The sequence below is a fragment of the Gossypium raimondii genome, chromosome 4, assembly GCF_025698545.1.
Source record: "Gossypium raimondii isolate GPD5lz chromosome 4, ASM2569854v1, whole genome shotgun sequence".
Classification (NCBI taxonomy): domain Eukaryota; kingdom Viridiplantae; phylum Streptophyta; class Magnoliopsida; order Malvales; family Malvaceae; genus Gossypium; species Gossypium raimondii.
Genome location: NC_068568.1, coordinates 20,784,657 through 20,799,682, shown reverse-complemented (window position 1 = coordinate 20,799,682; position 15,026 = coordinate 20,784,657). Strand labels below are relative to the sequence as shown.

General features: G+C 31.6%; 2 protein-coding genes across 2 annotated transcripts; one reads left to right on the top strand and one right to left on the bottom strand.

Moving 5' to 3' along the window:
* Nucleotides 1-366: 366 nt before the first annotated feature.
* LOC105767784 (CEN-like protein 2) lies at nucleotides 367-2,196 on the bottom strand. Its single transcript, XM_012587353.2, has 4 exons — nucleotides 1,879-2,196; nucleotides 1,716-1,777; nucleotides 1,002-1,042; nucleotides 367-892 (listed from the first exon to the last, which is right to left on the bottom strand). Exons 1-4 carry the CDS (start codon nucleotides 2,065-2,067, stop codon nucleotides 675-677), a joined length of 510 nt encoding a protein of 169 aa, XP_012442807.1. The 5' UTR covers nucleotides 2,068-2,196; the 3' UTR covers nucleotides 367-674.
* Nucleotides 2,197-10,383: 8,187 nt separating this feature from the next.
* LOC105766682 (CAAX prenyl protease 2) lies at nucleotides 10,384-13,521 on the top strand. Its single transcript, XM_012586249.2, has 8 exons — nucleotides 10,384-10,746; nucleotides 11,062-11,121; nucleotides 11,239-11,451; nucleotides 11,747-11,858; nucleotides 12,245-12,316; nucleotides 12,545-12,607; nucleotides 12,986-13,063; nucleotides 13,175-13,521. The coding sequence occupies exons 1-8, from the start codon at nucleotides 10,537-10,539 to the stop codon at nucleotides 13,309-13,311; spliced, it is 945 nt and encodes a 314-aa protein (XP_012441703.1). The 5' UTR covers nucleotides 10,384-10,536; the 3' UTR covers nucleotides 13,312-13,521.
* The last annotated feature ends 1,505 nt before the right edge of the window (nucleotides 13,522-15,026 follow it).

Genomic DNA, 15,026 nt, shown 5'->3' with positions numbered 1-15,026 from the left:
CACCTACAGGCATAGTTCACTGGGGACCCCGCTAGAATGCTAAATGTTCGCAAAGATAGCTCGCACGGGAAGCTTGCGAGGAGAGCTCGTGTAAGCCCCGCAGGAATAAGGTCGCAAGCTATGTCCGCAGAAGGGATTGCGAGCCCTGCAAGGGATCCCTGCTCGTGACTAGTAGGTACGAGGCTCGCTGGAAGAGTCAGTCCCTGGATTAGAAAGGACGGCATGCACCGCAGACACGCGTCCGATATGCCAAGGAATGCCTAGGGAATGTCAGCACCAGAGATAGAGAATGTCAGTACCATCGGCCCCAAGACCGAGACAAAATAGTAGGCTCTATTGTGAGCTGTAATAATAACAGTAAGAACATGTATAAATATCTCTTACGATTCCATTAATACAATACGAAAAAAATATTACTCAACAAACTGAAAAAAAAATAAAAGGTTTCCAAGTGTAACACATAACAAGTTACACTACCAAAAATAAAAGCTTATAAGTTTGAACACCTCAGTAAGCCATGGTAGAGTCTCAAGAAGAAGGTCTCTGCAGTAAATTATTTATACTAATGGTACTGCAAGACTACATTTTTTAGAATAACCACACAGTTTACATAAAAACCCTGTTTTTTTTCCCAATCCAAATGGAACGTTCTTTCTTGAGTTTTGAAGGTTTAATTAGCGTCTCCTTGCAGCAGTTTCTCTTCGTGCATTGAAATAAACAGCGGCAACAGGGAGGCCAAGATCGTTCTCAGCAGCGAAATCTCGGGTGTTGAAGTTATCTCTCGAAGAAGGTGACCTGATTACCTGTCGACGTTTCTGCTTGAAAAGAACGAAAACAAACCTGTGGATTCCTATATCTGGCCTTGGGATCTCATAGTTCACAACTTCCCTTCCTGTTTGATAAAATGCCCCACAGACCAAAAAGTTAAAAAGATCACTACTTTTTGTTATATCTTTTTTTAAATTTGTCCAACAGGTAATTAATTACAAGGACAAACCTACCAAACGTGGCATCTGTTGTGCCTGGGATGTCTGTCACAATCCTGTTAAATGGTCAAAATCAAAAGAAACTGTCAGCTCTTTTTCTTTTCTTTTTTGGCAGGTGCAAGCTCTTATTTTCTAGTTTTATCTATTATTTGTTGCTTTCCAAATAACTAAGATCTCTACTAATATCTTATCAATGCATGCAGACTTGATTATTACAGAGTTGAAGAAGTTATGAACTTTGGTTTTGTCCCAACTCTTAATCATTAATTGATTAGATTAAAGACGTGACATGACAATAAGTTTACGAGTGGTTGTTATTTTAATTATTAATATATTGAAGCAATTTGCTTTTCAAACAATAGTTGTTTGGGTCCCGCACACAGCTATTGTGGTGGTGATCATTGAAGAAAGTGGGAAAAAGTACTGGATTTAGAGCCACTTTGGTAACCCTCTCTAGACTGTATCCCAACAGTGAACTCTTTCATGGGCATGCATGATGGACTGGACTGCTCTATTAATATATCTATCTTACTCTCCTTTCTTAAAATATTCTATCCGGCACATATCTAAACATATATATGAGGATATAAGAATTTTGAAATTGACAGATTACATAAAATATTTATGCAAGTAATTTGCTGTTTGAATGTAGGGTTGAAGGGTGATTAACCCTAGAATACACACGCGTATATATATATGTATTGGTAAGAGGAGTAGGGTTTTGAATACCAGTGAAGGTGTTCCCTTAAATAAGGATCACTAGGTCCAGGGACATCAGGGTCGGTCATGACCTGCAACAAAAATAGAAGAGCATGAAACAACTTGGGATTATAAAAATGGAAAAAGAGGAAAGAGGTGATGAAGAAGAAGAAGGTGAGGCAGAACCACTTACCAGAGTGAAGAAAGTTCTCAAATCACCACCTTGAATCTCAACCCTAGGTTTGGTGGCAACAGATGAAGGGTAAAACTCATGTCCATTAAAGACTTGCTTGTTATTGAAAGTGACGGACATTTTAATGCTAGGATTGAAAGAATCAAGAACATCCCCAATTACTCCCCCAACAATGAGAGGCTCTCCCATTCTTGGTGACACTGAATGAAAAGAAGAGAAGGATTGTTATATATGATTCTATTGAAGGAAGGATGTAATGTAAGTAAGAAGAGAAACCCTTTTTATAGTGTATGAAATGGAAAGACTGCTACTTCTCTAGATATAGATGTTGAAGAGTACTATAAACTTTTGTAATAAATGGGAATTCATAAAAGGAAGAAATGAGTGGAAACTCCTTTGGCTTTTGCTATATTCAATATCATATTGTTTTAGTTGTATATATATATATGATTATTTCTCAGTTGGGGGACCCTGGAATTGGTTCTTGATTGGCTGTTTGTTCTAGGTTCTTTTATAACATTTAACATGATTTTCATCGGGACCCAAAATATTAAATATGCTTTTGGTAAAATTACACTTTTAACTCTCCAACAATTTATGAATCCACTTGGTCGTCCAAGAATTGAATTATAAACAATGTTTTCAAGTTTTCTTTACCATGCAACTTGAACATCAAAAAAAGGATGTACGAGTTTTGGAATATTTGGAAGCCCCCCCTTGTGCTTGAAACTCAACTAGCCTTTCTTTCTTTTTTCTTTCATAGATCCTAAGAAATTGTTAATTGTTTGTTTTTCTTTAATGATTAATATCATAGAACCTTTCCCAAAGTTTAGAGATGCAAATTTTTGAAAGGAAGTTTTACCATATTTAGAGATATTCTTTTAGAAGAGAAGGCATAAAGGGGACTCCACCATAAGTGACTCAGTGAGTGGTACATAAGTCATAAAGCAAGGTCATTTCAAAGTTATAAACAAATCCGGAGCATGTCCCAGATTTGGCTAAATGAAAAATATAGTGAATTTTCCATTAGTAGAAGCAAAAACTTGTGTCACACTCTGTCCTCATTTTCAGTCATTCAGCTGCTGCATTCATCACACGCCAAGTTTCATCCTTAATTATGGCAGATAATTACACAATTCAATTCCATTAAAATACCACTTCCAACATTAACACTAATGTTTTTTTAAATAAAATATTAAGAATAGGAGACAAGATAATACGGTGTTAAATAGGTATCCGATAACAACTTTAACATTAATATTTTATTATTAATTCATTTTTAAATAGAAAGAGTGAAAATCTTTATCATTTTCGAGATAATATAAGATTAGTTAATATTCCATTACCACTAATGATTTTTCTTATTAAAATTTTCTATTTCTTTAATATATTCTTCAAGTAATAATTTATTATGCTAATTTCAAATTTTAATTATAAATTATTTTTTGATAAAATATAAACTATATACATTTTAATAATTATAAATAATATTAATAATTCATGCTGCTTACTACAAATTCTAAAAAAAAACAATACATGTTTCTATGGTTAATTTTAAAATATTTATATTTATTGTGCACAATATCGATGTATTTAGATTTATTTTTTTCAATGTATTTTTATATTTTATATTTTTGTTGAACAAAATCAACCATTTTATATAAATGCACATATATCATTACCTTTTTTAAATTAATAATTAATTTGAAAAAATAAAATTATAAAATTTATGCAATATCGCACAAGAATCTAAACTAGTTTTATCTATTACACTCCGTTCAAAACATTACGTTTATAACAAATATACCATTTTTAAGATTTAGGTCAAAGTTTTCCTTAAACTATGCCAAATAACATGTTTTAGTGTATATATATTCCTTTTTTCTCACTGTAATCAAAAGTAAAGCCTTAACTATTTATTATATTAGTTTATTTATTTGAAAAAATCCAAAAATTAATTTACTTGATATCTACATTCATTTATTAGTAAAATAAATTACTACAAGTTTCAATTTTCGTGCATTAACAAATTTAAAAATAATTTTCAATTATAATTTAGTAAAATGTGTTTTTAAGTAGTTTTATCTAACAAAATTCTTACATTTTAATAAAATAAATGCAATAATACTGAATAATATACTAAGTAATCTTACAAATAATTGATAATTTTATTAAAAATAATCTTATATTATATGTAAACATATATATATACAAAGCCCTCAATCTCTAAAATATAAAATATAAAATATAAAATACTGTATGATTAAAGGCTAGTTGTAGCCTCCAAAATTTTGCAATAGCAATACTAACCAATATCTTATAGTTAAATGATTACGAAACAAAAAGAATATTGGTTTTGATCTTGGCAACATGGTACAAATTCTCTTTGCATGGTTATCTCATTTTGGGAGCTAATAATACTGTCTTGTCGGAATCCACCGTCAATTACAAAATTATTTTCAACTTAACTAAAATTTAACTCTATATTCTGTTTTTGAAAGGTGAATTCGTTAATAACAAACATTCGTCGTAGATGGTAAAGGACAAGTTCCATCAACACAACAAAAGCTTTAGTCTCAGCATTACTAGAACATTATGACACGTTGACAATTGGCTTTGTCACAACTCAAGCTCGATATACCTGGAGTGATTGCAAGCACTCAATACAATAAGGAAATCAGCCCTAAATGGTCCAAAGTGGCAAGCAAAAATCGACAAAAAAGAATCGAGCATTCACCAAACTAGAGAGGACAACAATAAAATCATCCCTAAAATCACTTGAAAAACTAAGATTACATGCATAACCAAGACTAAAACGTGCTATAAGAGCAGACAAAAACTTCTAAAACTGAAGACTTATTAAACAATGAAAAAACAAACAAAAAACATATAAAACTTAAGACAACATGGGTCCAAATCGACACGTGAAATCATTTTTTATTTCTAAAATACTCTCAAAACATAAACAAATTAAGAAGTTAATGAAGAGTCACCCACTTTCCAAGAAAAAATATCGGTGGCCAATGGAGTTTTAGCGAACGACAGGCACTGTCATATGTCCATCATAACTTGTGAAGACAACAAAGATACCACTACAGCAAAACAGGCTTTTAGCGGCATTTTTAGCGGCGTTTGGACAAAAAACGCTGCTAAAAATCGAGCATTAGCGGCGCTTTTTGAAAAGCACCGCTAAAAATAGAGCATTAGAAAAAAAAACCTAAGCCCCACGCTGCTCTAAGCTTTTGGGGCTCTAGCGGCGATTTCAAAAAGCGCCGCTAATGCTCGGGGCTTTAGCGGCGTTTTCAAAAAGCGTCGCAAAAACCATTTTGTCTGTCTATTTATTATTTAATTAGTTTATTTATATTAATTAAAATTCAATTTATTTTTAATTAAATATTTAAAATCTTCAAAAAAAATAATGACACGTAGAAATAATTTGAAATGAAAAAACATAAAAAAATATTTGTTAAAAATGAAAAAATTAAAATATTCGAAATGCCACGTGATCTTTAACCAATTCTGCTCTTCAATATAATTACCAGGAGTAAGCGCTATAGCATGTTTCCAATACTCAGCGACTTGATTGAACCAAGCCTCCGCTATTTCAGAATCCCCCTGTCGAATGGCCTGTTCTCCCCGGTCGAAATAGGTGGTTCAATTCCTTCCCTTAGAACCGTACTTGAGAGTTTCCTACCTCATACGACTCGACAGTCAATTCTTTTGGTGTCCCATTTTTTTACCCTACCATATATCCAATTGAATGAGATTTCTTATAGATTTAAAATAATTTTAAAGTTTTTTGGGTACATTACTGATTGTTTTTTAATCTATATACTAAATAATTTCTTATATAATCGTAAAAGAGATAGTATTAATTTTAAAATATTGAATTAATTATCACTATAGTTTAGGTTTTGATTTAGGGTATATAGTTTAGAGTTTAAGGTTTATGGATTATGGGTTTAGAGATAATGATTTATGGTTTAAGGGTTAGGGTTAAGAGTTAGGGTTAAGTGTTAGGGTTTAGGGTTTATTATTTATGTTTTAGGGTTTAGGGTTTAAAGGATAAGGGATAGGATTTAAGATTTAGATTAATTAGTATTTTTTTAATTTATATATTAAGTAATTTCTTATATAATTGTAAAAGAAATAATATTAATTTTAATATATTAAAATTATGATTATAGTTAAATTATTTAAGAGATAATAGATAAACTTTATATATATTAAATGGTTTAGGATTTAAGGTTTACTTGAGATTTGTTAAATGATGAAATTTTATACAATCAATTAATGCCTTTATATTTAAAAATATTTAATTTAAACCATTTGATATATTTAAATATTAGATTTTTTTTAAATGATAAATAAATAAAATCACTTAACTAATAATTTTTAGCAGATAAAATAAAGGATGTTTAACAGAGCAAAACGGCATCGTTTTGTTCAAAATGAAATGATTTTTTGCGGCGTTTAACGCCGCAAAAGATAAGCAATAATGGCGTTTTTTATTTTTCCCCAAATTTCCCCCCTAAAACCCCTAACTTTGCAAACAAAATGAAAAAAGAAGAGGAAAATGGAGGCACCGAAGACGATTCAACACAAAATTGGAGGAGTCCAGAACGACGCGCTGCGATTCGTTCTCCACGGCGTTAAGAGCAACCTCGTCGGATCTCACCCTCTCCAATCTACTTACGAATCAACAATCCCTACTACCGTTTGTTTCCCTGGAAAATATACGAGACTTAATATTATTATTTTGTTTGTTTATTTGTGTGTGTGTTTCATATTGTTGTGTTCATTACTCAGATCTCAAACGCACGCTTGAGCATAGTTCATCGACCGCATTATATTTTTGAAAAAAAAAAGTGGTTTAGAGTTTTTGTTGCCAGATGGTTCTTATGATTCTTATAAACTCCACAAAATGATTCTTTTTTAAATTCCTTAAATTACCTATCTCGCTGATGTGATTGTGGCTCTTTTATCTCGGCTGGGTTGACAACAGTTCTCCTCTCTGTTCGGTAATAGAGAAGCTCAAATTCTCGTACTAGGTCTTGACAATGTTGGCAAAACTACTATTCTCTGTAACCTTTTTATTATTAAAAAGAATCAAATAAATTCAAAACGTAATAGAGTTTACATTTATTGTATACAAAATATCTTGAATTTTTTTTCCAATTGTAGTTTAATTCCAAACAAAAGATTTCATTTACAAAATCATAAAAACTTTAAAAAATATTAACTCTGTTAAACGGTAAACGATACTTTTTAAACAACAAATGTTAACTCTACTCCAATTTGGTCTTTTTTAATTTATTGTAATAGTACATAGACTAAATATATCCGTCTAATAGTAGAAAGACTAATTTGATCAGATTCCTATAATAAAGGGACCTCTTAAGTACATTCACCTATTTATAAGTTAAGCAAATACAAAAACTATCGAACTAGTAACTTAATCTAACGATAAGAAAATTATATTTGAATTTCGTAACATACAAGTTAATTTTTAACATAAATGCTCGCACTGTGCTAGTGTCAGGGGTCGCAAATCTAAGCCCGTGACAAATACGCACAGAATGTCCCATGAAGGTCAATTGATTAAATGGGGCTTATTGGACCCACTTGTACTGGCCCGATTCGTGGAACAAATGGAGAAACCCATCTACTTGAAGCATTGGTGGCCTAATGAAATACTCTAGTAAAACTAGAGTTACCAATGTAATTATTGTAAATCCTAAAGGATAAGAATGTATAGAGTTTAAATACCTAAGGACTCTCATATTGTAAATAGGCATTGATCGCACCCTGACGTGTGTGCGTCGAGACTATGAATCAACACAAATACAATCAATAATCTAGTAGTGTACTACAAGTGTGACAAGTCAGTTTTAATATTTATAATGTTACAATGGAACATCTCGAGTATTCCAATGATTGAACCTAAGAGAGTTCGGGGACAAAGTGATTAATGTGGAGCAAGCATGCAAGTAGAAAGTCTATATAATTACTCACTAAGTATTATATTACGACAAATTATAATCAATGGGTAATTACACTAATTAACTATCTAACGCTAAGGACTAAATTATAAAATAGTGAAAAATACACAATAACAATTCAATGAACACAAGTGGTTGGTTGACTTCCATGTTGTTGATTAGTGTTTGGATTAGGGAACTAAAAATTTTAAACTTCTAATTGGTTCAATTTTACCTCTCGGTCACCATTTTATCATATTAGACGATTTAGTCTGGTTTATCTCTCGACCTCACCGAACTAACTTCGAACTACCTAATTGGTTCTCAATAAGCTCTCCTCTTGGTATCATCTACCTAAATATTCACCTAGAGTCGTCAATTCTAAGTTTTGAATTTTATTTGATTTAGTCCAATTTTTCATCCTAACTCTATTTGAAGTTTTTTCGAATTGAGTCGAGTGAAATGAAATTCAAGTCGAGTCAAATCAAGTAAAATTTCTATAATTAAATTTAAAAAAATTAAACATGTCAAATTAAAATCATGTTATTGTATAACTACATCCATGAGCATATAAATTTGAAACCACATATATTTGAAAAAGTTTTCAAAGCAAAATAAGAAAATATGATAAACTTGAATCATTAATTAACTTATTTTGGTCCCCAAAATTATTATTTTAAAATTTTAACTTTCTTTATATATTCTTTAGATTTTTAAAAAATTTAAATTTTTTAAAATATAAATTTTGAAATTTTATAAATATTTTAAAATTATTTTGATTTTTTGTTGAGAGAAAGACTAAATTGCTCATTTTCAAAATTGATAGAACCAAAGGACTATTTACACCAATCATTATTGAATTATTCGAGTTATTCAAATTGTAAATTCAATTCGACTCAAAATCAAAATTCAAATTACTTATTCAAGTTGACTAAAAAAATCAAAAAATCAATCTAATTAACTTGACATTTGATTTTTTTCTAATTTTTGAATTAAATTGAGTTTTATTCACCCCTAATCTTAATTATGCATCCATTTTGGGTTTTGGAGGCTCCTCAAACAAGGACCTTGGATTGACTAAATCTTGTCTATTCATATTATTAATATTATCTGGAACACATACCCGATTAGGGATTGCCACTTCAACGTGCAAACCTTTGGTCAACATCGATCAACACCAATCAAAGTCACATGGTATATTTTTATAATTTTTTATTACATTTTTATTATTTAATTTATTTTTATAATTTTTATTTATTTTTTAGAATGTATTTTTATTTTTATTACATATGGATGCCACATGACACTTTCTTATTGGATTGAAGTGCCATGTGGCACATTCTAATTGAGTTGTGTCACGCGACACTTTCTAAATTTTTTTTAAAATAATTAGAATCAAATTGATAGAATGTGTAAAATCAAGATTAAACTAAAGGAATGTGTAAACATTTGGGGTTAAATTTGTTGATTTTTTTAATAATTAGGACCAAAATTAATAGAATGTGTAAAATGTTAAGGACTAAATTTATTATCATACCAATCAAAAGTTTGTCATTCATCATTCAGTCTAGTAACTAGTGCATTTTAACGGTAGAGTGACTAAAATAGGAAATTAACTTAACGAGAGTGACTAAATTAACAAAAAAAAATTGAGTGACTGAAATAAGAACACGCTAAAACTTGGGTGACTATATGAGAATTTACCCAAAAAATTATCATGGCAGCTAAAGATGAGCGTTCATTCGGATCAAGTGAAAATTTTAAGTTAATCGAGTTATCAAGTTGACGAGTCTCATTTTATCATCCTAACTCGATTTGAATTTTTTCCTAATCGAGTCGAGTAAAATGAAATTCGAGTCAAGTCAAATCGAATTGAGTGAAATTGTTCAAGTTAAATTAAAAAAAAATTAAACATGTCAAATTAAAATCTTGTTACAATATAACTAATTCCATGTTAGAGCACATAAATTTAAAATTATATATATTTGAAAACCCTTTCAATACAATAAGTGAAAAAATATTTTAATATGATAAATTTAAATTATCAATTTACTTATTTAGGTCCCGAATTATTATCTTAGAAATGTTTTAAAATTTTTAATTTTTATATACTTTAGAATTTTTAATATTTTTAATATTTATACTTTTTAAAAATATAAATTTTAGAATTTGTATAAATTTTTGAATTTTAAAATTATTTTAATTTTTATTGAGAGAGAGTTAATTTTCTTATTTTCAAAATTAGAAGGAACCAACAAGACTTTTATATTAATGTGTTATTTGAATTAATTAAATTATTCGAGTTATTTAAATTTTAAAATTCAACACGACTCAAACTTGAAATTTAAACATCTTATTGAAGTTAATTAAAAACTGAATAATTCAATTTGGTTAAGTAAAAATTAAAAAAAAAAATCATTTTTTTTGGGAATGGTTTCGCCTGGGAGCTGACTGGAAATGAAGTGTTAATGAGGGGTTTTTTTCGGCCCAAATTTAATTGGAGGCTTTGAAGTGACCCAAAAACCCTCAAACAAGAACCGCCCCAAGTCAAAACCCGAAACCCCTTCTCACTGAAAGGGTATCAAACGGAGAAGATATTGAACCGGAACTGGCTTTTCTTTCCCACCTTCTCTTCCTCTCTCCGGCGATCCTGGCTGCCGCCTCTCCGCATCCAGACATGGAAGAGAGCGAAGGTAGGTTATCGAAGCCAGTAGCGGTGATTGCTTGCATCGCTATGACACTGTTTTATGTTGCGATTCTTTATGCTCCTACTCTGATCCTCCGCCTCCCGCCTCCCCAATCCTACGAGAATTTCATGATCCGACGGTTCATTTGCGCCGCCGTTTGCTCCGTCGCGTCCGTTATTTTCTGCGCTCTCGTCCTTCCGGTATACCTCTTTCCTTTGTCTCTCATTTTTATTTCACTCATTTATTATTATATAATTATGAACGAAGTTGAGATTTCTGTCATTCTGTGAAGTAAGTGGAAACTTTATTCGTTGAGCTAAAAAGTGAACTCATATATAATTAGAGATGAGCGAACGATTGAATTGTTAACATGCATTGAACTAAAGCCATTTAACATTTTCATGTGAAAGTAAAATCATCCATTTTGCGTTTTACAAAAGTGTTATTATTATTTTTATATCCAAAACACGTTTGTTCCTTTTTTTATTATTCTAACAATGTTCGATTATGCGTAGATAACAAGTGGGGAGGCATCTTACTCGTTTGGGGTTTATGGTATTCGATCGGACCATTTTGTAAGAATCATACTTATGGAGTATATTTCCTACATTGTTGTTATGGATTTATTATTTATGTTTATGATCTGCTGGTTCAAAATCAGTTCTTGAAATGCAATTTTATGTGTGAAACAGTGGCAAGCAATGGTCTTTCCTCTTTTCTTGACTTCTCTTATGTATGCTGGATCTTTGATGCTCAAGTCCATGTTATTGGTAAATAAGTGGAAGGAGCATAGACATCAAGCGGGAGAGCCACTGTTAGGTTGTATAAAAAGTACCCTTCTTAGCCTCCCGGGCCAGATGTCTTCAGTAGCTTCCAATGTTTTATTCTGGAGGAATTTTATCGTGGTTAGTATGCTTACCACTTAAATTTCTTCATCTTTTGGGTGAATGCAAATAATTGTAAGGTCTGTAAGTAGGGTGTGTTTGCAATATTTTATTGTTGAAAAGGTTGCATTGTGCTTGCTTATTCTAGAAAGTAGTCTTCCAAATGGATTGAATATTGTGTTACATGTCCTGCTTATTGTTCAATGTTTAACAATCCTTCTTAGGAGAATAGCAATAATTGAAAATTAGAAGGAAGTTTTCGAAATTGTTCCCTGTTTCTTCAGTCTTCTGTCCTTAATAGTACTTTAATGAACAGGCACCAGTAACGGAGGAGTTGGTGTTTAGAGCATGTATGATTCCATTACTTCTTTGTGGGGGATTTAAAGCATACAATGCCATTTTTCTCTGCCCTACTTTCTTCAGTTTAGGTGAGTCCTTTTTTTGTTAAACACAGTTTGATCATTCATGAGAGGATTTATTATCTTTTTCCTTTGGGTGTTAAGTATTTGTAATAGCTTAGACATGCTTTCATTGCCTATATACTGGTATGTATCGGTGCAACAATCTGTTTTTTTAACTTTTACCACAGTATAAAGAAGTTAAAAAGGATAAGGTTGGCACGAAATGATCCGTTTTTAAAATGTTATTATCCAACTTTGCATGTTCTTGTTCATATTTGCAGGTGTTGCTCAATTATATGTGCTTGTGCATTTATTGCATTTGTTAACCATAATGCTTTCTATTTCTGCCACATTGCATATTGAGTTGAATGGCATATAAACTGTTTCAACTCTGTTTTGTCAATGTCTTGCAGCACATTTGAACCATATGATGGAGATCTACAGCCGACATAACTATAGCTTGCTTAAAGCCTCCTTGGTTGTAGGTACAAACTAGATTTTCCTGCTTGAATGTGATGGTTGGAATGTTATTTTAAGAGGAAAGACAATATATATTTATATAATATAAGTGTAGAGTGGGTTGATTGCTTTTGTCTTTTAGGTAGAAACTTCGGTTGGCTTGAAGCTTTTGACACCTTGTTTTAGGAACAAGAATGTTGTTTTATGTCTTTTAGATGCTAATACATTGTTGCTTCTTGTGATGTGTTTCTTAGGTCTCCAGCTTGGCTACACTGTGGTCTTCGGTTCATACGCTTCATTTCTCTTCATTCGAACGGGTTGGTGGTTATTTTGCTGATAAATGTTATTGCCTTTTTTGTGATCTTTTTCCTAAGTACATATTGGTCCCACTCCATTTCTGGTTTCCTTTTGTGTTGGAAAGAGATTTCTTTTTCGTTTACTCATTTCAGCTTTCTGTAAATTAGGAATAGATAAAAAATGGTGAAATATGGATGCAGTTGCTGTAGATTGACCCTAGGTAGAAAATAACCTGGAAGCAGATAAAAGGGGAATTTGATTGTTATTGTTCTTATTATTGTGATATTTTGTTATACAGATCTAGAACAATACAGGTGTTTTTGCTATGGGTTAGTTTATTGTCTCATTACACTTTATCATTCTGCCTCATTGATTCTACGTGTATTAATTCTTTGCAGGAAACATTGTCGCTCCTTTAGTTGCCCATGCATTTTGCAATTATATGGGATTGCCGGTGCTGTTTGTACATGGGAAAGGTACGGATTAGAGTTTCTATTACTTGAGTCCCTTTATAATTTTGCTCTCTGAGTGTACTAGGATGTATGCCTGGACAAATTGATTACCTTTTTGGTCCATTATATTGATAGGGCCAGTTAGCATCGCATTCGTAGCTGGAATGGTATCATTTGTGTGGCTTTTGTTTCCTATAACACAGCCCGACCTCTACAATGAGAATACCAATAATTGCAGATGTTGGCAAGGATATTGTTCATGGAATCAATAGGAATGACAGTCCAAAGGGGAAGGACCTTTTGGTCTGACATGGGTTGTTTGCCAAATCGGAGCATTGACTAGATGGAATGAGTATAGTTGTATTTTTGAACCATTTCATGATCAAATCTTGTTGTAATCTTTCGGCATGGCTTTTTGACTTTGCCCATCCAATTGTTGTAAAATTGTTTTGGTTTTACATTGGACTCAAGTATTTTGCTCACCTTGTTTCTCTCCGTATCTTTCTTTTGGTTGAAGGGGTTAGAGTCAGAGTTGAAAAGGGAATTTAAATATAGAAAGAAGATACATATTGCTTCGTGAAAGCTGGAGTTTGATAAGTAACAGTTTTTTAAACACAGGTTTGATTTGATTAAATTTTTAAATAACAATTTTCAACAATGAATCTTATAATGATTATTTACCTTGAAGATATCTGCAAAACGGGAAATAAATGATTATGAAAAGTTTTACTTAATTTGCACTCCTAAAACTGAAAGTTCTAAGTCACCCAACCCCAGGAGATCTGGGATTTTTTTTTAATTTCTCGAAGTTCTATTATATTTTTTATTCCCCTTGCCACGGTTTTATGTATCATTTAATTTTTAAATTCACAGTGTTAATATTAATTAATGTATGGTTTTCTTTTGATTTCTTTCACTTTCAACTGATGACTTACGATTATGTTGACATTAAAACTATTATATTATTCTTTATTGTTGGATTCCATTTTCAGTTCACCCTTTGATTTGACCAGGGTGTGCAAACTTTTTTTAAAATTGATTTCTTTAATTTAATATTTTAACCCATTAAATAAATAAATAACTAACTGACCAATTAGCTATTATCAAATCTGACTTCTTTTTACTAATTTTAATCATCAGTATTTATTATATTTATTTCCTTTAAGGTTTTGATAAACTTCCACAAAGTAGCATTAATAAAAATAATTCTGTGGAGGACTTAGTTCTATATAAATAATCGAATCCTTTATGACAACTATGAATATTAGACTGACATTGGTTAGATATTTAGTTTTTACAAATACATGTAGAACTGTTGATACCTTCAAAAAAAAACTATAACTATCGATTTTAGCAACCATGCAACACCAAACTGAACCAACCCCTGTATTCGAGATTAAAACTCTAAAAAATACAAGGCATTGGTGGGTGGAGGTGCAAGGTCAGATTGAAGCGGATAAAGAAAGCAGCAGCTAGGTGTAAGGGGCAAATACTTACAGAAGGGCAATGCCATTCAAGCCATATTCAGTGGTTTGGTTGTTGGTAATAGCTGATTACAATCCAATTCAATAAAAATACTGGGAACGCAACAAAAAAGAATTATGCAAATCTTGCTGCAACACAACCCGCAAATTAAAAAGAAAATAGTTTAAAAAGAGAGGGTATAAGAGCTTAGATTTAGTTTAGAAAGACGAAGCTGGGCTATATCAAGACTTGAATTCCTTATTCACCAGTTTTGGTGGAATTGAAATTGATGACCAACCAAATTCCATCTCTGTTCTTTCTTTTCTTACAAACTTCGTTTTTTACCTTGATGATTCACGTTTGTTTAGCTAAACTTCAAAACTTGGGAACAGTGGAAGATAATAGAAACAAAAATAACATATCAAAAAATAGAAAATCACAGTTGCTGAATTTTGGGCCAACATTGAGCCGGTGACAGTTGGAAACAACGCCGAATGCTGGCAAGATGCAGGTTTGACTCGTG

Bases quoted from the DNA above. Each gene is read 5' to 3' on its own strand.
- LOC105766682 (XM_012586249.2), top strand. From the start codon at position 10,537: ATGGAAGAGAGCGAAGGTAGGTTATCGAAGCCAGTAGCGGTGATTGCT. The intron at 11,859-12,244 runs GTGAGTCCTTTT...AATGTCTTGCAG, and splicing joins CCCTACTTTCTTCAGTTTAG to CACATTTGAACCATATGATG. The intron at 12,317-12,544 runs GTACAAACTAGA...TGTGTTTCTTAG, and splicing joins TAAAGCCTCCTTGGTTGTAG to GTCTCCAGCTTGGCTACACT.
- LOC105767784 (XM_012587353.2), bottom strand. From the start codon at position 2,067: ATGGGAGAGCCTCTCATTGTTGGGGGAGTAATTGGGGATGTTCTTGAT. The intron at 1,778-1,878 runs GTAAGTGGTTCT...TTTTTGTTGCAG, and splicing joins TGAGAACTTTCTTCACTCTG to GTCATGACCGACCCTGATGT. The intron at 893-1,001 runs GTAGGTTTGTCC...TTTATCAAACAG, and splicing joins CACAACAGATGCCACGTTTG to GAAGGGAAGTTGTGAACTAT.